Raw genomic sequence first — 26680 nt, 5'->3', positions numbered from 1 at the left:
TTAGAGCTGCAGGTGTTTAGTGACACCAGTGAGGACCGGCTCATCTGACCGTGCTCTCCTATTGGTCCACAGCAGGGCTAGACCCGCCTCCCTGAAGTCCTGATGGCAGCAGCAGATCAGAGGATTCAGACCACAGTCCAGGTATGACATCACTGACGACAGAGTCCTCAACCAATCAGGTGCTGGGGACAGGTCCAGTCGACCCAGCAGGATCAGCTGATCACACAACGGGAAAAACAACAAACAACAACAAAGCAAGAGTTTACACACAAGAGAGTGTGTGTGTGAGTGAGTGAGTGAGTGAGTGAGTGGGTGAGTGAGTGAGTGAGTGAGGGAGTGAGTGAAAGAGTGAGTGAGTGAGAGAGTGAGTGAGTCACCTCAGACGCAACAAAGGGAGTGTAGCAGAGCATGTAGAAGGCCACCAGTAGAGGAGTGACAGCAGACAGATCTGTGTCATCATCATCATCGTCATCACTGAGAGGAAGAACGAACACACACACACACACACACAGACTCTGCGTTGACTTCCATTCAGTTGAAAACTTAAACAAAAGCCTTTTCTCTCCTAATATTATTTGCAGAATTTTACAAGCTTTATACTTAAGATCTGTGTGTAGGTTTAACATAAATTCATTTACCAAACATCTCTTTTTGAAAGGATTTCTTTACCAAATTCAAATGATCATTGTGCATGAATTGGCTCTTGTCGTGAGATTCACTGCTCTACACTGGAAAATCAACCAAGTTCAAATAGACATAGAAAACGACTTCTGCTGCTTCACCTGTTGGAGCCGTAGCAGCTGAGCAGTGAGCAGAGGATGATGAGGAGGAAGGGGAGGAAGATGCAGAGGGAGAACGCACAGAGAATGTAGACCAACATGTCTGAGTAGCTGCTCTCCCAGAAGACGGCGCACAGCATCTCTGCACTGTCGTACCTGGAGGAAGTGGTTCTTGTTATCGGCTTATTTTAGATCTGAAACAGATCGGTCACTGGACGAGTCACGAGCTCGACGCCACGCGTGTTTTCAGGATTTTTAAAATCTTTTTCACTGAAGTTCGTCATTGTTTAGGACGTTGTGCTCATGACTCTTCCAGGATCCCAGGATATGACCCAGCAGGGGGTCATGCGCGACCCTCATGTGGAGGATAAAGTGGGAGAGAATGAATGAATGAATGGGTGAATTAACACTTTCAATTGCCCTCTCACATATAGCACATATACGTCACCTGATCCAGGCGTAGACGACGGGGACGCTCCCAAACACGACGCCGCTCACCCACGCCGCCAAGCATGCTGTCGCCGTGACGACAAAGAGAGCGCCTCGTGTGGACGCCGTGCCGATCGAGCGCTGCACGCAGAGAACTGCTGTAAAAGTTACAGTAGAACTCAGTTATTTATGGAACCAGAGATTCAACATTGAGACGTCTGTGATCTTTGGTACCGATGCTCCCGATAGACGAGGTGATGAAGGCAAACTTCAGCAGACTGACGACCTCACACCACGGTGACCTCTGACCTCCTGTCAGCACAGCCATCAGGGAGCCGGAGATGATGAGAAGGGAACAACCTTAAAAACACACGTGGTTTGAGAACCACAGATTTAGTCCAGTTTGGTCGCATTCACACCAGGATCATTTCACACCTTAATTTGGTTCGGTTCACTTTCACCAAATCGCCTGGACAACGTCACGCAGTTACAACAGTTGTTTGTTTGGAGCAATTATTGCCTGAAACGAGCACTGACCTGGAAGAAAACAAGCACGAGGAAAGGAACTTTGAGCTTCGCGAAGTGAACTTCACGAGCGAAACCCAGGTTTTCAGGCGAACCAGAGTTGGCTTGTTTAGTTCGGATGAGTTTTCACTCTCTGAGGGAAACAGACCGTTTAAAGCAGACCAAACAGCTCTGGTGTGAAAGCGGCCCTTACATTCCGTCATAGATGACGTTTGTGCAGTGTTTTAAAACCAAAAGGTTATTATTTGTGTATCTGTGCGTTTGTGTATTGTGTGTGTTGGGCATGTGCTTTTGTCCGGGCTCTCCGGTTTCTGTGGTACGCTGGCGTGGGAACTTCTCATTTAAAAGACGACCACACATTCGTCTGCTTTCAGGTAGAGGAGTAGCACGGTGGACCAGTGCATGGCAGCAAGAATAGTCCCAGGTTTGAACCCTGGTTCTTCTCAAGTCCTTCCTGCGTTGAGTTTGCGTGTTCTCTCCTTGTTCAAGTGAGATTTCCATGTTTCTAGGATGAATTTAATAATTAATAGTTACTTGTGTGGCTTTTCTCCGGGTTCTCCGGTTTCCTCCCACAGTCTGAAATCATGCAGATTTGGGGATTAGGCAAATTGGACACACTAAATGACCCCGCCTTTCAACCTATGTCCACTGGGATTGGCACCAGCGACCGTCATGTGTGGAGGATAAAGTAGTAGAAGATGAGTGAGTGAGTGAGTGAGTGTGTGAGTGTGTTGTACTTGTGTGATCCTCTGGTGTTGGTGTGATTTATACCTAAATCAGACAAGGTGAGACTGATGAAAGGAAGCCAGTAGCGGCAGCAGAACTGACCCCTGCACTGAAAATGAAAAGATGAAAGAGGAAAATAGGTCACTACTATGATAGAAGAAGTCCCCATTTCCCCTAATGGTGTTCTGTACTTTACCATGAATTTGACCAGCAGAACAAGACAGTTTCCCACGACTCCCATGAACATCTCCAGTGCCAGTGTGGCCACCAGCAGCCACTTCTCTGGCTCTGGCCACAGATTTTCCATGAACACAGTCTCATTGAACCATTCAGTCACTGCAGGAGCACAGCACAGTTTACGATATCATATCATACAGTGTATATGGCAGAATGTATGGTCTTCTTCATACCTGGGTATGAAGAAGACCATCTCTGAGTATACGAGTGCTCCTCCTGCCACTTTATTAGGTGTCATCTGTACCTAATAATGTGGCCAGCGAGTCTTAATGGAATGTACTGCAAATGATTTTAGAAATATATATTTTTTAACATGATTTACGTGTGTTTTGTATGAGACGATGAGGTTAAAATCACTTACTATTGTAGTGAGCTCTCTGTCCGTCCACAGCCTTCAACAAAAGCCTCTTAGGTGTTTGTGGTGACGAGCTCAGATGGACGTGTCATCAAAACCGTTGTCAATTAAAAAACACATGCTCCATTAACTTCAATGACGCATGTGTGTGTGTGTGTGTGTGAGGGAGAGAGATTATTTACCTGCTACAAATTTGTCCACCACTATAATACGAGTTTCTCACAATTGTGACTTAGTTTCTCATCCTTACGACTTAGTATCTTACAATTGCAACAGTATCTTATAAGTAGGGCTTAATATCTTACAAGCATGACCTAGTATCTCAAAATTGTCAATTAGTATGTCAACATTTTTACTTAATATCTTACAATTAAGACTTAGTATCTCATAATTGTGACATAGTAGCTCATAATTAAGGCTTACTAAAATATATTTTTATATTTTAAGTGGCGGAAATGGGCATCCATACATAAAAACAAATCAATTAAAAAACAGGACTCATAAGTAATTTCTATTTTATTGTTTTTCAAACTCGCATCATTTGTTTACATCAACCAACATTATTATTAATAAATACATTATCGGAAACTCACACCGTTTTTTTGTTAAATTAATTAAATAAGATAAATAAACATAACAAGTTCAACAAAACTACGTGCATACACATGTACAACGATAAAAATTAAAAACAAAAAAAGAAAAACAAAAACGTAATGGCTTGACGTAATACGCATTGCAACTTCCGGTACGCGCACGGTCCATCCCCTTAATTCGTCCGCTGTTCTGGTTCAGAAGGCCAAATAGCGACGTTTCGGTGAGTTTTAAAGCGTTTCAACTTATTTAACAATGTTTCTTACACGGAATTATTTTCACCACAGTAACATATCTAACCTTTACTAAACTGTTTGTGTTCGTGAAGTGATAAGATTAGCCTTTGGTTCTTCTGGAGGGAGCTTTGCGCTAAAGTCCTTGACAGTGTGTGTGCGCTAACCGGCTGCTAACGGTGCTAGCTTGGCACTGAGCAGTAAACACTTGACAAAATTAAAACAAAGTCAGGCATATTTGTGAGCTCTTCTATGTGTACGAGTGTTAACTCGGTGAAGTGGACGTGGACGTGGACATTTGCGTGGTTGACTCGTGTCATTGAGTCGTGTAGTGCACGCCGGGGTCAGCGTCAGGGCTAGCTTAACTGCCGGGTGTCAATTAAGTTCGTCCCCTGAGTGTCAGCTACCGGCCACTTTATTAGGTACACCCTGTTAGAGCTGTTTTGGACTCACTGGTGTTTCGTTTCAAGAACGAGCTTAATTCGTGTGTTAAATGTATTCAGTCAGATGCTGGAAATATTCCTCGGGGAGTTTGGTTCATGTTACGATGAAAACATCCCGCAGTTGCTCATTCACGACGCTAATCCCAACGGTTCTGTTCAAGTCAGACCTGGTGGTGACTGTCGAGGCCATTTCAGATCCAAGAACCAGTGTGAGATGTTGAGATGTAGAGCTGCGAAGAACGTGATTGAATTTGAATGATTTCTTTGTTATACGGGGCAAAGAAATGAAGAAAATCTCATTTAAGAAGCTCAAACAATCAGATATCTTGTTTTGAACATGAAAAAAGCTTCAAACCCTATTAAGTGTTTTCTACGCACTCTGGTCAAAATTCTTATGTAATTGTCCTGACAGCACAGGCCGCCTTCAAAGGTCGTCTAATTTACAGAAAATACATATTAAGAAATATGAATATTGCACCTGGCTTTTAATAAGTAAAAGAAATGCATGTGATTGTTGGCAACTTGTTTTAGAACTTTGCATGAAATGGCTCATTTGTACCACTGATTGTTGTTGATTTTGTTTGTTTGTTCTATCTGTCTGTATATAAATGGAAAACATTGTGTATAATTGCACTACAGTGCAGAGTATTCAAATTTATTAGTGTGGGTCGTTGTGCATTTGTCCGAGCAACAGCCCTAATGTGTCATTGTTTGTGTCTAATTCCAGTTGCAAAAACGTCATGGCTGCAACACTGCGTTTACTGCATTGTGTGTCAAGACCAGGTAAGATCTGAGTAATTCCTAGTTAATTCCCTGTGGTGGAACCATAGAAAAGTCATATTTCGCGACCTTAAACTGATTATACATACAACACAACAACGTATTATACTCAAGTTACAGGAAGTATGGCTCCAACTTGCGGTTATTTACGAGAGCTTGTTTGTTCCAGAACATGTTGATTGGTGTTTTTCCCAAGAGAATTTAAACCGATTAAATCGATTTATTGCTGTAGTGTCTACACACCCCTGCACTTAAACAAGTACATTAAGCATACGTTTATCAACTGCTGCTTCTGTTAGTAAGTAGACCAGCAGCTCCTGTGTCCCCGCAAGTTAAACACAATTAAGAGTGAGAAAATGCACTGATCGCATTTTAGTGTTTTTGCAGATGTCGTTGTTTTCCCTCCCGTCTCTGGTGGCAGACATTTTTTTTGGTCAGAGTGTCCGAGTCCCAGGGGTTGGTTTTAGAGAAACGTGCTGAGAGATGACGTCACTGACGGCAGTATTTATGCTGATATACTCTTATGTTTAACTGCAGGCTCTTTGGTGACCAGCCAGAATCTGGTGAGGTCCTTCAGCGTCTCCATACAAAGGGGAGGATTCAGTAAGTACAGCAAAACATACATATGTGAGATCATACCAAGGAGCTGATTATTATAAACAATAGTTGTACCATGTACAAATATAAGCACATAATAAATGTACATAAATTAGGGCTGCATCTTATTTTAATAATCAATTCATTTGTCAATTTTGATCATTTGAATATGTTGATTTCTTTGTTTTATGGAGCAAATAAACCAGAAAAAAACACTGTCCACTGTCCACTCTCTCTCTCTTCCCCGTTGATGTGACATTCCGTGCAGAACAATGAGCGAGTAAAGTTATGCAAGAGTAAAATGGCGACGTGATGTCTGGGAAATGAAAATTCCAAGATCTCTGTCTCACCAAAGACACATTTACAAAGACTGACTTTGACCCAACATCCCAAGGACATCACTTCGCCATCATGGACAAAGACGCTTACAAGTTGCCTCTTCATCTTAAGCTTTGTTGGCACATTCGCTCCTTAACTTAGGGGGGAATAGGTCCTGGATAGTCCTTGAAAAGTCCTTGAGTTTGATGTATATTAAAGTGTTGGAACCCAGGATGTGTGAAATACATGTTAAATCTGACCTGTGTGTGTGTGTGTGTGTGTGTGTGTGTCCACAGAGTATGTGAACGCTCAGGAGCTCGCCACAGACATGAAGTCCATCACAGACCGAGCTGCTCAGACGCTGCTGTGGACGGAGCTCTTCAGAGGTCAGCTCAACCACGCACACACACACACACACACACACACACACACACACACACACACACACACACACACACACACACACAGGTTCTGGAGCTGTTCTCGTAGCAACAACAAACAAACCCGCTCTTTCATGGCTGGAGCCTCGCTCTGTTCACATTCTTCTTATTGTGAATGAGTCATCATTGTTATTATTATTATTATTATTATTGTTGATAACATTATGAATGATGGTTTGTGTGTGGTCAGGTATGAGCATGACGCTGAGCTACCTATTCAGAGAGCCCGCCACCATCAACTACCCGTTTGAGAAAGGCCCACTGTCGCCTCGCTTCAGAGGAGAGCACGCACTGCGCAGGTGAGAGAGAGAGAGTTCAATGGTGTAATCTAACACACACACACTTATTCTGCATGTCCATCATGGTACGGTTTGGTTTGGTAAAGTATGGTTTGGAGCGGGTAAAGTCCTGGTTCAGGTTTGCGTTTCAACTGAGAACAGTACCTTTACGTAGTTCACTTCAGCAGTTAGTCTGAGTAAACTGAACGACGTGTTTTTAATGATGTTTACACCAGGTATCCATCAGGAGAGGAGCGCTGTATCGCCTGCAAGCTGTGTGAAGCCATCTGCCCTGCACAGGTGTGTGCACACACACAGACTGAAAGGACTTCACATGAGTATCCATTTAGTAAGCAGTAGATCATCATCACCGTCTCTCTCTCTCTCTCTTTCTCTCTCTCTCTCTCTCTCTCTCTCTCTCTCTCTCTCTCTCTCTCTCTCTCTCTCTCTCTCTCTCTCTCTCTCTCTCTCTCTCTCTCTCTCTCTCTCAGGCCATCACCATCGAGGCTGAGACTCGCGCAGACGGCAGCAGGAGGACGACTCGCTACGACATCGACATGACCAAATGCATCTACTGTGGCTTCTGTCAGGAGGCGTGTCCTGTGGACGCAATCGTGGAGGTGTGTGTGTGCGCACGATAGCTCAGTTCTTACTCATCTGAGTGCTCTCGCATCGGATTTATTGTCGCCATTGTTGTGGAGTATAACCGTGTTCTCTGCAGTTCGATAAATAGGAAACTTAAGAGAGCAGTAGACAAAATCCTGGAGGTTCTGCTAGATGTTTAAACTGTAGATCAACCATGGAAAGAAAAACGAACGCTCTTGGTCTTCAGGTGAAGTTCTATATGAATTATATATTTTAAAACTAGAGCTGTAACTAACGATTATTCTTATGTTTGACAAATCTGTCGAGTATTTTCTTGATTAATCGAGTCGTCGTGCGGTTCATAAAATGTCAGACAATGTTCCGTCGGTGTTTCCCAAAACCCGAAATGATGTTGTTTTGTCAGTGTAAATGATTATAATAATGATAACCAGTGGATTAGTTCTATATTTCTAATAAGGTGAATGGTTAATTGTCCTTTTTCCTCACCTCTTTCTCTCTCTCTCTCTCTTTTTCTCTCACACAGGGCCCCAACTTTGAGTTTTCCACCGAGACTCATGAAGAGCTGCTGTACAACAAGGAGAAGCTGCTCAACAACGGAGACAAGTGGGAGGCAGAGATCGCGGCCAACATACAAGCCGATTACCTGTATCGATAGTCACACGCACACACACTGTACGTCCATACTGTACATAATGTAAGGAGACATCAGTGTCGTCTCATCCTGACATGATGGACATGTTTCTGTTTAGATTTTGTTTCCTGTGGCATCATATATTTATTGTTAAATGACGAATTAGGGCTGCAACTGACGTTATTTTCATCATCCATCGATCTGCTCGTTCGTCTCTTGATCAGTAGTTTAGACGCGTAGAACGCAGGAGAAACTGATGGAATATATATTAAATCTGTTTCCCAAACCTCAAAATGAATGCATCCCTAAAATGGCTTTCGTTTTGTCCACGAACCAAACATTGGTTTACCGTTTACCGTCACAGAAGAGCAAAGGAACCAGAAAATGTCCACAGTTAAAGGTCCAGTATGTTAAATTTAGGCATGAGCTGCAGATAAAATACTTCATATTTTTAGTGTACAATAAGAGAGACGATATATCACGATAGTATTTCTATGGTGCGTGTTGCGATATACTCGTGCAACAGTGAGAGTGAGCACTTAGCACCATCTAGTGGACTGACGCACAAATTGATTTTTTTATTGTTGGAAGTTTTACAAAAGCCCACAATGGACAAACTAAATGTGTTTTGATGCAAACTGAAGGCTCCACAGTTTCTCCTCCACACCTGCAACAGGAAACTAATAAATCTAACATTTATTATGAATCTGAAATCACAATTATTATTTCCTGCCCCCCCAAAAAACTCACGTAAACTGATTGACTGTGAAAATATTTGGCGTATGATTTTAGTGTTCATCCCTTGGATGAGTCTTACACTGACTCGTGTGATCATCGGTGGTCTCCACTGCTGAGACCCTGTGTGGACCGTGTGATGTGGACTTGATCCCGCTGACCCCCGATGTCCCACACACACGGATTATTGTTTGTGTCCAGCGTGTCAGTCCACCAGCTCAGTGTTTTCCGCCCTGAATCAAATCAAATAAAAAAATGTAGTGGGAGAAAATGTGAGGGATTCTTTACTTTTCCTAAAGTTTCTAATGCGTCACACATTTTCATAAACACACATTTAAGCTGTCAGAACCTGAAAGAAGAGAGAAAAGCAGCTTTAATTTTAAATATTATTAGGGGGTGGGCACTGTTGCCTTACAGTATGGAGTTAACATGTTCTCCCCGTCTGCATGTGAGTTTTCTCCGGGTTCTCCAGTTTCCTTCCTCTGTCCAAAAACACTCCAGATTGACCATAGGTGTCTCTGTACGACCTGCCCAGTGTGTGACCGCCGCCTTTTGCCCTATGTCAGCTGGGATTGTCTCCAGCAACCCCTGGGAAGGTTTGTACAAAAGTTTAGCTTCTGTGTGGAAAAAAAGATGCTATTTTTGGAAGAAATATTTAACCGGCACCCAAAATGTCCCATAAATTGATGTTTAGCCTGGCTAATGACGTAGAATGACTACGAGATTGTACAGACCTACAACCAATCAGCCCAATGATCCGGATGACGTACGCAGAGCGACATGAAGTGTGCCGACGTACATGCTTGTTGTAGTTTTCTAGGAGCGGCGGCGGCCTAATGACGTCTGACGTCAAGTTGCTTAAAATGGGAGGCGACAGCCGACTGGAGTGACAGCTGCTCTTCAGTGGGATGTATACGAAAGCTGCCAGACGCCGCTTCTCTGGTTCACCCAGACAATTTTCATGACTTCATACAGGTAAACGTGACAAAAATGTTGAATCTCAATGTATTTACAAATGCACACGTTGTTTCACTGTGTCTGTGTATCTTACACACATTCAAAACCTCTCTTCATTCTTAATTCCTTTATTGAAACATTCATTTTACAGAACATGTTCGTATGCTCCAACACTGATGGTGTCATTTTCCATCGTCCACAACAGCATTGCATTTTCAGATTGCACAACCCACCTCCTCCCTTTCCAGTCAAATAGATAGTAATCATGTATAAAATATACAATAATAGAATACACTTGACAAAGTACAAACAAGTTACAAGAGGAGTAATTTGAGACACCTGCTCGTAGTTTCATATTTACAGACGTCAGAAGACAAAACCTCTTATTGCACTTTTCCAACTGTATTTCATCAACACTTTAATTTCAAGTGTTTCCATCTGCAAGTTGAACCTGTATTTAATCATGACACTGTTTACATAGAACAGCCACTTACATATAGAATACAATCCCAGTACAGGATTAACGAATGGTGTCAATGAGTCAACTCATTTTATGTGACAAGATAAATCTCTTGATTCAGTCCCAAAGCTTGAAGGGGGTGATTCTTTTGCGCTTTACTGAAGGTCATGGGCCAATTTTGACAAAAACGGCACTTTATCCCCAAAACAAAGCAGATTCACTTAAGTTCCTTTGTTTGTTCGTCCTCATTCAACTTCCAAAATATGTAACATTTGTCACCTTAAGTGCAAAAATGAACATGTAATAAAAGAGATATTCGTGGCATCACGTAATCCTGACATGCAGTAGTCCGAATCAAGAGCTTGAAACCAGCACTGGTGCTGTTCATTTTTACATAATCTAAACAAAAAGTCGCGAGGTGTCTGGAGTGTGGATACCCGACCCAAGCCTGTTTGGGATCTGTCGGTTTGGACCAGGTTAGGACAAAAATCCAGAAACGATTGTTGGGTTTGGTCACATCAGTTGACATTTTGTCATTTCAATTTATTTTAGTGAATTAAAGTAAAATGGGGGGTGAATTTAAATGGTTTAATTTTTAGAAAATTCAGTGTAAACATTTGACCTGGACGACTGAGGCCATCCACAGTGGATGTTTTGGCATAATAATAAAGGCTAACAACCACCGTGACAGACAAGAGTATTGAGGCATGTCGGGTTCAGGTGGGGCTTGACACCTGTTGAGTTTGGTCAATATTATCACAGGGTCTTCTTTTCCGCGTTAATAAAAGTTGCCAGGACTGTGGGTGGTGCTGTAACGCTACACCAAAGACTTTTTTCTTTTTACTTGAAAAAAATCATCTGGCGACTTTCCAATATAAACCTAAATACTTTCCGATATCCAATCTCCAAAATACAGGACGATGAATGACAGCACAAGAGAGGCGTGGGAACATGACGTTAAGTAGCGTATTCACTGTCTCCACGGAAACGCAAGGCCAGCACCCCCAGGTGGTTTCAGGTCTCTCCTAAAACGCAGTGTCCGTGTGGATGGCCCCTCAGCAGGGTTAGGACAGACAAATGCAGCCCGAGTCACACACTCATGGGCACCATGTTGTTCCAATACCACACAGACATGTACTTCATATGATTGGCTGTTGTTGGTTGTCAATGGTTGGTGCCATTGTCGAGCAGGTCCTCGTCTGCTCCTCTCTGGTGGTCACTGTTGAACGGTCTTCATCGAGTCCGACGCAGCGGTGTTTCTTCAGCGTGTGTGAACGTGTGAACAGCCTCTTGCACTGTGAACACCAGTAAGGCTTCTCTCCGGTGTGGACGCGCTTGTGGCGGCCATAACTGAAAGAGCTGTTGAAGCATTTCCCACACTGGTCACATGTGTACGGCTGCTCCCCGCTGTGGATACGAACGTGGCGCATGTGGTTGCTGGGGCGACCAAAGCATTTGCCACATTCTTCACACTTGTACGGTTTCTCTCCGGTGTGCGTGCGCACGTGGAGTTTGTATGTCTTTGAGATGGAGAAACTCTTGTCACATAACTCGCACTGGAACGGTTTCTCTCCTGTGTGGATGCGCAGATGTGACTTGTAGTTCCCGAGCTGGGAGAAGCTCCTCCCACACTGGTCACAGCAGTATGGCTTCTCTCCGGTGTGGACGCGCAGGTGTATTTTGTAACTACTGACGTCGTTGAAAGTTTTCTGACATTGCTCGCACTCGTAGGGTTTCTCGCCTGTGTGGTTGCGCAGGTGCAGGTTAAAATGTCCCGACTGGGTGAAACCTTTCCCACAGAAGTCACACTGGTAGGGTTTCTCTCCACTGTGACTTAGCAAGTGTCGCTTGTATGAACTTAAGAAACTGAAACTCTTTGGACACTGGTCACAGCAGTATGGCTTCTCTTTGGTGTGGACGCGCATGTGTATCTTGTATATACTGAAGTACGTGAAAGTCTTTTCACACTGGACACACTGGTACGGTCCATTGTGGTCACGCAGGTGTTTTCTGTAGGAGCTCTGCTCGCTGAAATCCTCCCCGCACTGGTCACAGCGGTACGCTGTCTCTTCCGGGTGAGTATACAGGTGGAGATTGTACGCGCTCAGTTGGCGGAAAGTGCTGCCACACAGCTCGCAGTGATGGAGTTTCTCTGCGTCGTGGGTGATTTCGTGTCTTCTCAGACTGCAAATCCGGCGGAAACGTTTCCCACAGCTCTGACACTGATGGGGTCTGCTTTCTTCTTTGTCCTCCTGTTTCAACTGAGGAGAACACCAAGGCAAGTGGAGTCAGAGTGGCAGTCAACATATTCTAAAGATATGTCCATTTTTCCTTGTGCCACTAACGTACAACATTTAAAATGAAAAACTGAGGAAAAGGCAAGGGTTTCTATTGCTTATTATGACTCATGATTAACTGACAGTTGGCTGTTAACTTGTTTAAATATTAGTTAAGGATAGTAATATGGCCGTTTAGACATAAGGCTGTGTTTTAGCGCCCTCTGCTGCCACTGAGGAAACAAAATCATCCATAGGCATCATTTTCTTTCCAAGTCTTTCTGTACAGTGCTCACCTCTTCAGAAGAATTCATTTCATTTCTTCATCAGTCGATGTCCTCCAAATCCAAAATTCTCCTCAGCAGGTGTGAGCTCTGAAATGATTGTCGCTACAACAGTGACGGTGTAAATACAGACATCGAACGGTCAGACTGTCGCATATCTCAGCGTTAGTGCTGCCAAACCAGTGAAATGAAAACTGAGAGACATGGTTCATTTACAGGATTCTACCTGAAGCTCAGGTTGAGATGAGGAGAGATTCTGCTGTTATTAAACATTGTGGATGAAAGTAGTCTGAACAGCCGGTGATGGTGTCAAATCTCAATGATCGGGATGACAACATATGGCAACAGGTCAGGGATCCACTTCTGCCAAGGACCTATTCATCTCAAATATACAGTATGTACTATACTGTTAGAAAGAGACCTGTATATTGTTCTAACAATAAACCATTGTATATTATAGAGATAAAGATCAGCGACAGATCATTTTAGCCGAGTCATTTTGTGGGCTGTTTATTTCTGCTTCACAAGGGACGAGATGAGAATTATTCTTGTCTTTGAAATTGCTTGAAATGGGTGTAGGTGGTGAATATGTTGTCAACAAGTATCGGACTGATAGTGGTCGATATTCCTGGTTTGGCATCAGTATCGGACGAAAAAAAAGTGACACTGAGCCATCTCCAGCTATAACATGAAACGTTTATTGTTTAAACTAATAACTTTTCATGTTATGATACTGATCGGTTTCTATTTTGCTGGTGTGGCAGCATTACACTTCTGACAAACGTGACAACTATATATGTATATATATATAATTTATTTATTTTTTTGCCTGGTCAAAGTGTAATAACATAGCTATAACTCAATAAGTCATCGAAATGTAATCAAATATATCTCTGTCCTCTCAAACTGTTAAAACTAAGAGCAACTGATTTTTCCCGCATTGTCAAATTTAGCCATTTTATATTAAAAACCGGTTTGCAGGTGTACCTAATAAAGTGGCCAGTGATTGTACGCGTAGACGCCGAATCGGCTGCATTCTAGCGTCACAAGCTAACGGGGCTAACACGGATTAGTGCGAGGAGGCTGACTAAATACGCCACACTTACACGGTCAAGTAATTAGTAGACAGGTTAGTTAGCTAGTTACTAAATTACTAAATCGTCCTGGGTCTTCACATCCAGCAATACACGCCAAGAAATCAGAATGGAGCCTGTACCCGTTTCTCTCCAACGGTCCCCTCTCTGCTAGCAGCGGTGTCGCTACGCAAATGTCGCCATTTTGGAAAGTGATGCCACGATGACGTCATAGGTGGAGAGAGCTAGTTTTATTTTAAATGTGTTTATTTTATACTGGAAATGTTATATTAATGCACGTGAATGGGTGAAAAGAAGAGCAATAGTTCGAGAGTTCAACAGTTAGAAAACTAACATGTTTTGTTAACATAATTTACCAAAAGGTATCAAGATTACAAACAAACAACATTTTTTAAATGACATTTATGACCGACAATGGCAATTAATTTTAATAATTTTGATATTTATTTTTTACGAATGCCACCGTCTGTAATCCCTGGTGATTACAATTTATTTTGAAAAAACAATTTGAGGGATGAAAATTTGAAGAACTTTTTGGCCAGAAAACATCAGAGCAGTAAAAACAATAAAAAGACATACATCTCTTTGCAATTTTTATTTAGTAAGATACCCCACAAATATATGTATATAGTTTTGAGTTTTGTTTGTGGTTATTATTTTGTAATTATGTTCATGACAAATTAATTATCGGTGTCAATTTTGTTGAATTCAGTTTTTTTTGGTTTTATTGAAGAAGAAAGAAGTCCAGTCAGCTGGTTAATGCAAAAGAAATCTCTAAACACAAATATCTATAATAATTATTATAATAATAATTATATATATATGTATTTGTATATATATGTGTGTATATATGTATATTTATATATATATAATCTCTAAAAACTAAAATCTTTATTCAGATTACACCACAAATAAAGCAATACAGCAATATTTTTACTTCTCAAAAACAGAGTGTAAGCAATAAAATGCAATTAATTGTTACATGCATGTCATTAATTAATTATCACCAATCTTTACTGCAATAGAGAATAAATGATGATTTAAGATTGATATTTGTGAAACACTCAAAGCTATTATATTTGTTATCATCCCAGTTCAGTAGAAGTAATGGGTGACTACATCCAGAAGAGAGCAGTAAAGCTACATTAACACCAAACAACATGACATCAACATCAACTGAGCTGTTTGCTATGGAAGAAAAGTGATGTCACAAGGATCACTGTGATGTTCACAGTCTGTCCAGAAACTGCTCAATTTCACGGCCCCTTCGATTCCTGCCTCTGTCTCTGATCTTCTCCAGAGCTTTAATGCTGTTCTGTCGATAGAACGACTCGTGCGGTATCTTCGCCGCCCTCATGTGATAATCCACCGATCCGTTGCGGTCCTGCCGTTCGAAGTTTAGAAATTTTGCGTACGTGTTGTAAAGGACCTGCTTGTCTGCAGGTTGCAGGTCACGTTTGAGCAGCTCCCGGTATATGTCCTCAGCTTCACCCAGGCCGTGAGGGGACTTTGCGTACACATTTGCGAGGTCCATTCTCTTGACAAAGGAAGAATGTGGGTAAAGAGAAATCACCTGCTTGTGGAGACTGATCGCTTTATCTATCATTTGCGGTGTTGGGCGACTGCCCCTTGAATTGATCTTCCACTTGTAACAGAGTGCCAGGCATCTTTTCAGATAACGTTCGTCTGGATGGTTTTGGAGAGCCTCCTCTGCCAAGGCTGTAGCCCTGGCAAAAGAGTCATTGCCTCTGTAAATCCGTAGTATCACTTTGATTCCACTGTAGCTGCTGACAGGATTTCCCAAAATCTTTGTTGCCAACTCACTTGCTTCATCTTCAACATCTTCTCCTCTGCTGGCACGCTGCTTAAGGCACACTGCAGCAAGGTACAGGTTCTCTGGATCCTGTTCCTTGGCATTCTGCATTCTCTCCATGAAGTCTGCCTCTAGTTCGTTCTCATTGTGCTTATGAATACTGGCCAACCCTAACAGATGGCTGGTCTGCCACGCCACCATGTCTGGCTGCATCTCGATGGCTTTCTGGAAGTATTCGCCTGCCAGTAGCTTTTGTTCTCTGCTGAACTTCAGCAGAGTCCAGGCTTTTTCAGCACAGATCTCCGGGTGCAGCTCGTCCTGTGATGGAGATGGGAATTCTTCCATCAGGGCAGTGACCTTTGACAGGTAAGCCTGACTCTCTGCTTCCTCACCTTGGAGATAGTGCAGCCAAGCCAGATTTCCATAGTTCACCAGCAGCCATGGACCCCGGTCTGCGTCTCTTGTTCGGTTTAGAGCTTCTGTAGCCTTGCTGAAGAAACTCCTGGCTTTGTCGGCTTCATCGGTTCCCAGCTGGAAGTGGATGTAGCCCTGCAGGTTGTAAATGTGACCCAGCCAACAGTTTCCCTCATCAGTTCCGATGTCCTGCAGTGTCTCACTGAGACGTAAAAGTTTGGTCTTGTTGTCACCCAGGTCCCAGGTGAAGTGGCACTGCAGCTTTTTCAGTTTGGCCTCCAGTGTAGTCTCACTCTTTGCGGCGCTGGTGGAGATTAATGACATTAAAACATTGTCACTATGTTGACAGAATATTCTCAGAGTGACAATTTGACATTTATCTCTTATTTATTGACAGAAATTAAATATACTGTCCATATTTCTACGACACCTGCGTTCAGTTACTGATCTGAGAATTTTTAAAAGTTAACACATTTATTTAGAGAGGCTTTTAATATTCAGTAGCACGGTGACACTTTCCGTCTGTTATATTGTTTGATTGATTGTTATTTGTAAGTGCTTGAGAATAAAATTCATGAGGTTTTTCTCTAGGCAAAGGGCCTTGCTTAATGGAGGCTGCTGTATTGCACCACAATATTTCTGCAGCCTCCCAAACAGACGGATCACATAGATGTGAACTATGCAAATGAAGAAGAATGTCACCCAATCTTTAACAATTGGAGCACCCAATGGTTGACATATGAACGTTTTTCTCTTTTTTCCCATCATGGAAAATATAACACCGTTTAATAAATGATAAACAAAACAGTGTTTGGTCTGTCTCCCCAATCTGCATTCTGTGTCTGCACCAAGGTTATAATAGTTTTAGTTTTCCTTTGTTTTAATTTGAGTATTTGCCCGGTACAAGATTCAAAAAGGTCATAATAAGTATTGTGTCATAAAACCCCAGCAAAAGATGCCATTTTAAACATGCATTAGGACAGAAGAACAACCATCCAGGAAAGTTACATCAGTAATAATGGAAAAACATAAATATCTTAATAGGTGGAACTGATTTATACCACTAAATTATTATTAGTGACGTAGTAAAGTTATTATTCCCCTATAGGAAAATAATGAGTATATTCAAGTTCTGCCCATAAACATTTCTAAAACGTTTCTAAACCACACCTTAAAACAAAGGTATCTCTGAGATTCTTTATTATTATTATTACTGATAATAATAATAATAACATCAATAACATAATTGCATGAATTCACCTCATCCTCAGCTGTTTCCTGGCCTCTGCGGTCAACTCGTCTGGTTGTAGCTGGATTAGTATTGGGATCACTGTTGTAGCGTTAGCAGCAGTTTGTGCAGCAGTGTTTCGGATGAGGAGCGGAGACGCTTTTTATAAGGACGTCGCGACACGTCGCGCGAAAGACGCGAGTTCGCTGCAGGGGTGGTGCGCGGTGAGGCGAACTGAGCGGAAAGACGGCCCATTCCGCGGAGCTGAGCGCTGACACCAGAGCACACACCTGAGAGGAAGTGGAAGAAAACACCTATGTTCGCAGCAAGCCGCCTCTTGGCTTTGTTTTGACCCGTCAGCAGCACAGCCTGCCTTCGCGCGACTGACGCGAAGCGAACTTCCGTCGTTCGTTCAGTCACGAGACGCCTGTGACTTTCGTTTCTCCTGAAACTGGAACCTAACGCTCAGAGAGAGGAAACGGGCGTAACTCCGCAGTTACGCCAGTTACGCCCTTTAACTTCAGGGAAATGACAAATATGTTTTGATGTACGCATTACAACATACACACACAGGTTTGTGTAGCTATACTTGACAGTGGGTCCGTGTACGTTTTGACTATTCGTTTTTTCGTGTAATTAGCCTATTTGTTTCTCGACTCTCCTCTTGGCTTTTATTTTGAAGCATTTGCTTGTACTTTTGGGTCACCTGACTTCCTTTATTTGTGCATTTCATTTTACCGAAGTCAGTTTCTGTTTGATGAAAACGAGTCACATGACTGAGATGACGTTATATGTGATTTGATTGAACTGAGAGAGAGTAAGTCACTGCTGAGTCATGGTTTTGTTTCCCCTGAACATTAGGTTTCTGTTTCAGGGAAACAAGTATAGGCAGATCATGAGATGGTGGGCAGTTTTATTTTGATATAAAATGTGGTAATAATGCTGGGACTAACATCGTAGGGCTCAAAGTAAAATGAATCAAATGCAATTAAAAAGTTTAGTTTAGCTTAGTTTATTAGTTTAGTTGACAGGGACCATGTACAGGGACCATGTACAGAACCAGGTCTAAACCAGAGTTAGCTGAATAGGTAATTTGCAACTGTGGTCCCTGGGCATGGAGTTAAAAGACAGTAAGACATACTAAACATTACAGACAGTAACAAGACAACAACATTTTATAGTGTTCAATATACAAGAGCAATGATCACATGATTGATTCTCTTTCAGCCATGTTTTTAGAGAAATTTTTAAAACTGTTAAAAGTTGCACAGTCTCTAATAGGGAGGGGGATTGAGTTCCATTTCTCCGTTGCTTGGAATGGAAATGCTCATTGCCCAAAAGTGGTCTTCCTAAATTTGGTGCAACAATGGCCTCTCATTGAGGCCCTGGATACCCTTACATTGTCCCTGCAGAGTGACACACATTGCTTGAGTGGTGGTGGTGCAAGGTCATGCATCAATTTATACATCAAGCACATGTCAGCAGAAAACAGAAAACAGAAAAAAGGTCAACAGGTTATGCTTTTTTATAATGCTACAGTGATGGTAGTGTCTTGTTTTTTTTATCGCTTTCACAGCCTGTTTGTAAAGTGTACAAGGGTTTCAGCGTAGTCACACAAAAAAGGCAGTAACAACATAACAGATTCTGTCCATTATTGAGTTTATTTTTCAGGCTGATCAACATATATATTTACCCACGACAATGTTTAAGTTTTTCCATCCATCAGTTCAAGGCTTCTTAAAAAATCTGGCTATGGACAAGAACTTCCTGACGTTGGGTGGTGGCTTCTGTTTCCTGGAAGACGATGGCGTTGATCCAGTCTCCTGGTTGATGGAGTCCTGGTGGTCGCTGACGGTGCTCTTTGGATAAACTCTGCCGGTCCGTTTTTTGAAAAGACTCCTCATTTTATCCAGAAAGCTGACTGGTTCTGGCTTTTGCACTTCTTCTTTTAAAACCCAGTACACCTTCTCCTCAAAGTTACTGTCACTGAACATGGCAGCCAGCAGAGCATTTGCAGATCCGTACTCGCAACACAGCGTCTTGTAAACAGCAATTTGGACCTTTTTGATGTTTTTTGGGAGAGTGGGCCCCAGTTCCCCCACAGTCCTCTCTCCCAGTCGCACTATGATCCCAAAGAAGTCCACGTCATATATCAACGCATTTGAGTCTAGGATGTGGATCAGTAAGTTTGAGCAAAACACCACAACAAAGGACCAGTCTCGCTGTAGCAACGTGTCGGAGTCAGAATCCTCTGAGTTCTGTGAATGGGACACGGTCCTAGCAGACCCTTGGCTGTAACATGACACAGGATGTACTGGTTGGCTGTCACATGACTCGGGATGTACTGGTCGGCTGTCACATGACTCGGGATGTTCTGGTTGGCTGTCACATGACTCGGGATGTTCTGGTTGGCTGTCACATGACTCGGTGTGTTCTGGTGCATCTTGGCTGTCACATGACTCGGGATGTTCTGGTTCTGGTTGGCTGTCACATGACTCGGGATGTTCTGGTTCTGGTTGGCTGTCACATGACTCGGTATGGTCTGGTTCTGGTTGGCTGTCACATGACTCAGGATGCTCTGGTTGGCTGTCACATGACTCGGTATCTTCTGGTTCTGGTTGGCTGTCACATGACTCGGTATATTCTGGTGCATCCTGGCTGTCACATGACTTGGGATCTTTTGGTGCATCTGGGCTACGACACGACTCGGGATGTTTTTCAGCTAACATTAGCATGAACGCTAGAAGTTCAACCATTTCTCTTGTGTGCATGTAGCACAGTTTGGGCTCACTGTCCTCTCGCTCCTCTGAGTCGAGCAACTGGTTGAGGATATTTGTCACCTCGGCTGCTAACAACTGCAGCATTTTGTCTGTGATATAAGAATGTTTCACTCTGAGTCCCAGCGCTGCTTCCAGACCAAGGTGGAAAGCTGTGTCAAAGCTGGCCAGGATATCCTCCTCTGTCACGTATCTGTAATTATGGTTCTCGTTCCTTAAACCTGAGTGGGAAACAACCTGCGGCTTCACAACCTGAAAAACCGATGTGCTGATCACATCCACAATATTCTTGATGACGGAGGACAGCAAACTGCTGAACTCGCTTCTGACGCGTCTGCCGTCCATCACCAACTCCCATAACTCCCACGAAGGGAGGGCCATGTTAATGTACGAGCTGAAGAGTGAAGCCACGCACTCAGATTTGAACAGGGGCATGTCCAAATCGCTGCACACCATGTCTCCCATTTCATCATCTGATAAAAGTGATTTTTTGTCAGAAGAGAGAGACAATGGGAGCCCCCAACTCACCAACATAATGTGTGGGTGTATGAAGTTTCCTCAGTGTGGATTAACCCTCACACTCGCATTGAATTAGTCTGTTGTTTTCAGTAGAAACAAATGTCTGCTACAGTCAGAGCATTTTCTCGTGACTACGGGACAGTATAATCACTTCTCGTCGCCCCCGCCAGGTGTGATAGTTTTACTTGGCAGAGCCTGTTTTCTGTTGAATGACGCAGCAAACAAACAACGTTACATTGTTTCGGTTCGTGAAGACCAAACGCAGGCAGAATAACAACATCAACATCAGTTGCATGCTGCAATTCCAACCTTTCTCCCCATTGAAAGGACACAGAAACTATGCATGATCTGCCTTCCTCAGATCAAAGGCAGATGAAAGACAAAATAGTAGCCTTGGCAAACCGGATCAAAGGTTGGACAAGGAGCAAGTTACTTTTCCTCTCTTCCCTCCAGTTACCAGCAACACATCCTGGAATTTGTCTGCTTGCAGATTTCATTTCATGTTCCGAATGGTTTATATCGGCAGACGATATAAACCAACTTAAAACTTGTAAAGGAATAATTGAATTAATGTAGAGTAGGGCACTAGGACCCAGCAGAGAGCAGAGGCTAGAGACCAATTGCAAGCTTGTCTGGAAGGGCGTCAATTCTCTAACAGGGAAAAAGCTATTTTTCTACCATCTGGGTCAAGTCAACTCTATACCAACCTTTATGAGGAATATGGTCTTGCCATGTTCTCGATCCCTCAGGTTACAGGCTGCACCTGGTTGGAGAGAAGCACTACAAATGTGTCATTTGATGGAGACCGAGCAGAGTGAAGAGGGGCTCAGCAAACTACGAGTGCATGCGCAGAACCCTGTTCAGATCCCTGCAGGTACCACCAGTGATGACTCCAGCCACAGGTCCAAAAGGTCAACAGTACAGTTGCTCCTACGTCTGCCCTTTCACAGGAACTGAGGGGTGCAGTTCAAAAGCGGCATGGTGTATTGAGATCTCAAAACTGTGTATCTCAGGTTTTAAAGGTGTCTCTTGGGGAGGCTGGAGCTAACCTTGATGTGTAGCAGGCAGAAGACCCACTGATCCAGGAGTTTCACTTCTGGGACAGACGACAACAACCAAATAAGGATGAGAGGAAGAAGGCATCGCCCATGCTCCTGAAGCTCTTGAAGCAGTGGGATCGGGTAATTGAGGTGGAATCACCGGAAGGGGGACCAACGTGGAATCAGCTTTTATTATCGCAAAAACTGCAAGGGGATGTCCTCCTTAGCCTTCATGACAACCCTGGCCACCAAGGTGTGGAACGGACAGCAGATCTCATTTCGGAGGAGATACTATTGGCCAGGTATGAATAACACAATTGCTGCAGAGCTTGTGAACGTTGTACATTGGCCAAAGATGTTCATACTCAATCAAAGAGCTTCATGGGCCACTTGAGAGCCTCTAAGCCAGGGGTGTCAAACTCAAATGACCTGGGGACTAATGACCATCTAGTCTGGTCAAGAGGGGGCCGGTCTTGAGAAAAAAAGTGGAAAAAAACAACTATTTAGTAGTGGGCGGGAAATATACAATATTCATTATAATATTAGACATATTGCAAAGTAAAAGTGCATGTTTTGTTATAAAATTATGTATACTTTTGTACACATTTATGATGCACAAAAACAGAGAAATAAATAGAAAACTTGGCAAATAATGACGAGGATAACTAATTAAAACAGCTTAAATATATGTAATATAATGTTGAGTGTAATACATTTAATAAAACAATTATTACAGCCAAATGTCTTATTGCTATTATAATAACAATAATAATAATAATAATAATAATAACAAATATAGCAAATACATAGCAAATACATATTATCTTATATTCTGTCTATATTCCATCTCCTCAGTGGCAGATGTGCCTCAGCACAGTGTAGGGCGGGCCGCATGTAATCGATTGGAGGGCGACATGTGGCCCCCGGGCCGCCAGTTTGACACCCCTGCCTACGGCTAATGATATTCTGGCTATAGACTTTACTGTTCTAGAGCCTGCATCCGATGGACGGGAAAACATCTTAATCATGTTTTCAAAATATGTTTTCAACATTGGGTTGTGACGCTTAAAGCGAACGGCAGGTGGCAGCAAAGCAAGAAAAGTACTTTGTCGAGTACCAGACGAAGAGAGACGCGTCACCCACACTGAAGTCAGCTTCTCATTCGTATCGTTCTAACCGGCGGTTAAGAGAACACTTATGGGGCTTTTAACACAGTTCTGTGTTGATAATGTGACGTGTGATGTAAAGCTTTAATCTGGTTTGAAAAAAAACAACAAAAAACACATTTTACCGGTAAAAACATGATAATAAATAGTGACCTGAACTCGCCCCTTTAACCGTCGAATGTGAAGCAAACTTTGCGTCACACCGCGTCACTGTTTTTGTTTTGCGGAAGAGGAAAAAAGCTGTTTTTGGTTTGAATAACGAGGTGAGTTTTTAGACAGTCAGTGATTTACAACACTGACACTGATTTAAACAGTTAACTCTGTGAGAATCCACGAGCTAACAGGAGCTAAATGTGATGTAATAACGACAAAATGAGACGAGTGTAATGTCGTAATAACGGGTTTATAGTCTGATCTATGTGACGATTGTCTCTCTTTTGTATTCTCCATCTGCTCAAATACAACTGTTAAATGATAATAAACACACAGAATTGCTCGACTTTCTGTGAATAATACCTTTTTGTTTCTGTACTGCAGGACACATATGTGTATATATATATATATATATATATATATATATATATATGTATGTATATATATATGTATATATATATATATAACAGGGCCAGTCCAAGCCTTTATGGGGCTCCAAGCAGAGTTCAAATTATATATCTTTATCGAGTGGGCGAGGATTTGACGAGCATCAGTGAACGGCCACAGCCGAGCAGAAATATCTGCTGTTCTGACAAAGAACAAATACTTTGTTGCTGTACTTAAGTACAAAATTCACTGTACTTTACTTTATTTATATTTTCTAGCAACTTTTACTCCACAACATTTTGTCTCACTCTCTTTGTTACCGAATAAAATCAGAAGAAGCAGAGTTGTTATTATGGTCTTGTTGTGTTTCAGTTAATGTCATCGCATTTCAGTTGATGTTGTTGTGTTTCAGTTAATGTCGTTGTGTTTCAATTAATGTCGTGTTTCAGTTGATGTCGTCGCGTTTCAGTTGATGTCGTTGTGTTTCAGTTAATGTCGTTGTGTTTCAGTTGATGTCGTTGCGTTTCAGTTAATGTCGTTGTGTTTCAGTTGATGTCGTCGCGTTTCAGTTAATGTCGTGTTTCAGTTGATGTCGTCACGTTTCAGTTGATGTCGTTGTGTTTCAGTTGATGTCGTGTTTCAGTTGATGTCGTTGTGTTTCAGTTGATGTCGTTGTGTTTCAGTTGATGTCGTTGTGTTTCAGTTAATGTCGTTGTGTTTCAGTTAATGTTGTTGTGTTTTAGTTGATGTCGTTGTGTTTCAGTTGACGTCGTTGTGTTTTCCTGTTAGTGTTGGTGATTCACACTTCAGGGCCAACCGTACAAAAAATTAAAAAAAATTATTTGCTGTGTGTGTGTGTGTGTGTGTGTATGTTCTCAGCCGGTCACCATGACGACCAAGCGTGGACTGATAACGGATTCGTTCAAGGTGGTGAAGAAAGGAAGGAGAGGTGGCAAACGGCAGAAGCAACGGGCGACGCCTCCTCCTTCTCCTCCTCAGCAAGGTGAGTCAGTCACTCTCTACAGTCTGAGGAAAAGGGATAAACATAAATTTATACACATGTATATTTTGAAAGAATTGTCTGTGAATGTCTTTGGTGAACCAGAGTCTGACAGTGAAGCGGTCAGAGAGGACGAGCTGCACAAGCTCAGACAGTTTGATCTGGACTGGAGGTTCGGGCCGTGCACAGGTAACACACTTTTTACAATATATATACTACATATAAATCTTATATTCCGCTAGTTTCAGTCAACAGATGCCTGAAGGCTTGGCTGCCACACTGAACTGTGATTTTAATATCATTTGTTTCAACACAGCAGTTTGAATCATTTATGAAATGAGCTGTCGCTGTTTTGCAGGGATCAGCAGGCTGCAGAGGTGGGAGAGAGCAAAGCTTCATGGTCTGGATCCACCTGAGGAGATCAGAGAGCTGCTGCTGCTGCCGCAGACGCACACTGACCCCGAGTACACGCTGAGGTCCGTAAACACTGCTTTTCCATTATACACTTCTAGCTCTACACAGTTTGGCATCAGTCACATTGTTTTCCATTACTTTATAGCTCCTCCTCAACGGGGGCGGAGTCATCGTAGCGCAGTTGCGTGCAACTGTTCATATGCGACACAAGCACACAAACTAGGGACTTGTAAAGCAGCTGTTTTGGGCGTAACTGAATCATTAGAATTAAAAAATGATGTGTTCAAAGAATGGTTCTTCAGCGACGACACTCTCTGACCAATCAGTGACCGGCAGTCTGTCAACGTCACATTTTTAGTACCGGCTCAGCTGAATCTCACCAGAGCAGGAACTAAAAAAAGCACCAGGTACCAGGTTCTATCACTGATGGGAAAAACCATGGAAGTTTATTTACAAATGTCCATTGATATTCTGCCCTGGTTGTGCTCTGTGTCTTCCAGCCTGTGGAGAGAGTATCCACTGTGAGGACGTCCAATCATCCCGGAGACGGAGAGAGAAAAGTCGCCAGAGCTCGACAGAAGTCACATCAAGCTCGCGTCTGTGTCGGACATTTTGAATCATGTGATCAAACAAAGAAGCGTCAGAAGGCTTCCTGTGCGGCCTTAAGTGGACACTACGGCAACAGAAGAGGATCACTCTCACATCCTGGAGGCAGGAAAACGTGTCTCCACACGTTTGTTTGTTTCTTTTAAGTTAAAGTGACACTATGTTGTCTCTTATGCCCCAAGTTTAATTCATATTTTTAATTAAAAGCTACCAAACCTGTGTTTGTTCTGTCTTGAAACTGGGTCACAATCTCGGGTCTTATTGCTGTAAGGCAACAGTGCGAGCCACTTCGACTCCGTGTGGCCTGTTCTGTTGATATTCTGGAAGGGCTTTACAATTCTGTACAGAAAGTAACATCTTCCTTGTCTTTAGAACTTCACATCGAGCGAAGAAAACGTCAACGGTAGCTCAGTGAGTTGACTATGTTTTTCTTTTTTTACAAAGGATTTTATATTAATCTTAAAAAAAGAAAGAAATAAAGTTAGCGGTACAAAAAAACCTGTAAAATATGTAAAACAATAGAATACAAGTTGGACACGTGTACCTAATGAAGCGGCCGCTGTGCGTGTTTCGCGTCACACGTTCGTGTGAGTGACAGCAGGCGCACCTCGCGCTCATTGGCTGGAGGCGGGCCGTTTTCGTTTGGTAAAGCTTCAAGTGGGCGGGACTTTTTTGGGGATTCTTCGCACTCATTCGTCGACGTCACACGTCACGCTGAGTGCCCGCGCCTCTCATTGGACGGCTCTTTTGCTCCTGTTAGGGTTTTTTTCTTCTGACAGATGCCGCTAATCGTGCTCGTGCGGCGCAGGAGCGTCAAGGTTCACAGAGTTAGCTGCGGTAGCACCGGAAATGAGATTTCAGTTTATAAAATAAGAGTCATAAACTTATCAGCGTGAGAGGTCGTCATTATTATAATCATTCATTATGATTATAATAATGACTAATGGCTTTTTTTCTTTTTTACATCAGTTTGTCTTGTTTATGTCAGGTTTTGAGATTTCTCGCTGATTCATCATTTCTGATACAGCTATTTCCTTTTCGCATACAACTGTTTCCTCCTGTCAACATATAATGTGTTCCACTTGTAGACGGAAATCAGAATTTGTAAGTTGAGGGAAGAAAATGCCCCCCCCCCCCCACCCCAACTTAGATTACCAACTCGTAAAGTCAAGCAACCTCACCGACCCCAACATAGGATTTCAAGATGGCTGCTACTGGTGAAAACACTGCTATTTTTTCTTTTCATTGCTCTTCTGCCTTGTTTTGTTTTTTCACATACACATGAGGACATGGTGCTACGCTACTTGTGTGAGCTAAATAATGTGCAGAGCATTATTATGGACAGGTTTTTAGCTAACGTGGCTAACGGTGTGTTCCATTTGTAGTCGG

General features: G+C 42.6%; 5 protein-coding genes across 8 annotated transcripts; 2 read left to right on the top strand and 3 right to left on the bottom strand.

Annotated features, from left to right (window-relative positions):
- si:dkey-9i23.8 (parapinopsin) lies at positions 1-3813 on the bottom strand. The gene is given in 8 exon segments (XM_058640217.1): positions 1-216; positions 378-474; positions 783-935; positions 1228-1366; positions 1443-1580; positions 2490-2568; positions 2656-2795; positions 3801-3813. Coding segments are annotated over 8 exon segments (975 nt in total).
- ndufs8a (NADH:ubiquinone oxidoreductase core subunit S8a) lies at positions 3787-8674 on the top strand. Its single transcript, XM_058640838.1, has 8 exons — positions 3787-3865; positions 5046-5101; positions 5636-5701; positions 6310-6399; positions 6644-6752; positions 6968-7031; positions 7223-7351; positions 7861-8674. The coding sequence occupies exons 2-8, from the start codon at positions 5059-5061 to the stop codon at positions 7990-7992; spliced, it is 633 nt and encodes a 210-aa protein (XP_058496821.1). The 5' UTR covers positions 3787-3865; positions 5046-5058; the 3' UTR covers positions 7993-8674.
- Positions 8675-10994: 2320 nt separating this feature from the next.
- LOC131467091 (zinc finger protein 239-like) lies at positions 10995-13963 on the bottom strand. 3 transcript variants are annotated; one of them, XM_058640813.1, is made up of 3 exons: positions 12907-13963; positions 12693-12785; positions 10995-12381 (listed from the first exon to the last, which is right to left on the bottom strand). In XM_058640813.1, exons 2-3 carry the CDS (start codon positions 12708-12710, stop codon positions 11260-11262), a joined length of 1140 nt encoding a protein of 379 aa, XP_058496796.1. In that variant the 5' UTR covers positions 12711-12785; positions 12907-13963; the 3' UTR covers positions 10995-11259. The 3 variants fall into 3 exon arrangements, with proteins under 3 accessions (XP_058496796.1, XP_058496798.1, XP_058496797.1); XM_058640815.1 differs by having other exon boundaries at positions 12693-12770; positions 13897-13954; XM_058640814.1 differs by having other exon boundaries at positions 13897-13953.
- Positions 13964-14686: 723 nt separating this feature from the next.
- On the bottom strand, positions 14687-17808 carry LOC131467082 (interferon-induced protein with tetratricopeptide repeats 5-like). The gene is made up of 2 exons (XM_058640802.1): positions 17262-17808; positions 14687-16305 (listed from the first exon to the last, which is right to left on the bottom strand). Exons 1-2 carry the CDS (start codon positions 17264-17266, stop codon positions 15003-15005), a joined length of 1308 nt encoding a protein of 435 aa, XP_058496785.1. The 5' UTR covers positions 17267-17808; the 3' UTR covers positions 14687-15002.
- A 3197-nt stretch (positions 17809-21005) lies between these two features.
- On the top strand, positions 21006-25510 carry pold4 (DNA polymerase delta 4, accessory subunit). Of its 2 annotated transcripts, XM_058640854.1 has the most exons (6): positions 21006-21436; positions 21539-21867; positions 24151-24274; positions 24377-24460; positions 24630-24747; positions 25186-25510. In XM_058640854.1, the coding sequence occupies exons 3-6, from the start codon at positions 24160-24162 to the stop codon at positions 25208-25210; spliced, it is 342 nt and encodes a 113-aa protein (XP_058496837.1). In that variant the 5' UTR covers positions 21006-21436; positions 21539-21867; positions 24151-24159; the 3' UTR covers positions 25211-25510. The 2 variants fall into 2 exon arrangements, with proteins under 2 accessions (XP_058496837.1, XP_058496836.1); XM_058640853.1 differs by lacking the exons at positions 21006-21436; positions 21539-21867 and adding an exon at positions 22744-22994.
- The last annotated feature ends 1170 nt before the right edge of the window (positions 25511-26680 follow it).

The sequence above is a fragment of the Solea solea genome, chromosome 10, assembly GCF_958295425.1.
Source record: "Solea solea chromosome 10, fSolSol10.1, whole genome shotgun sequence".
Classification (NCBI taxonomy): domain Eukaryota; kingdom Metazoa; phylum Chordata; class Actinopteri; order Pleuronectiformes; family Soleidae; genus Solea; species Solea solea.
The sequence above is the reverse complement of the archived record's forward strand: the minus strand, read 5'-3'. Positions and strand labels throughout refer to the sequence as shown.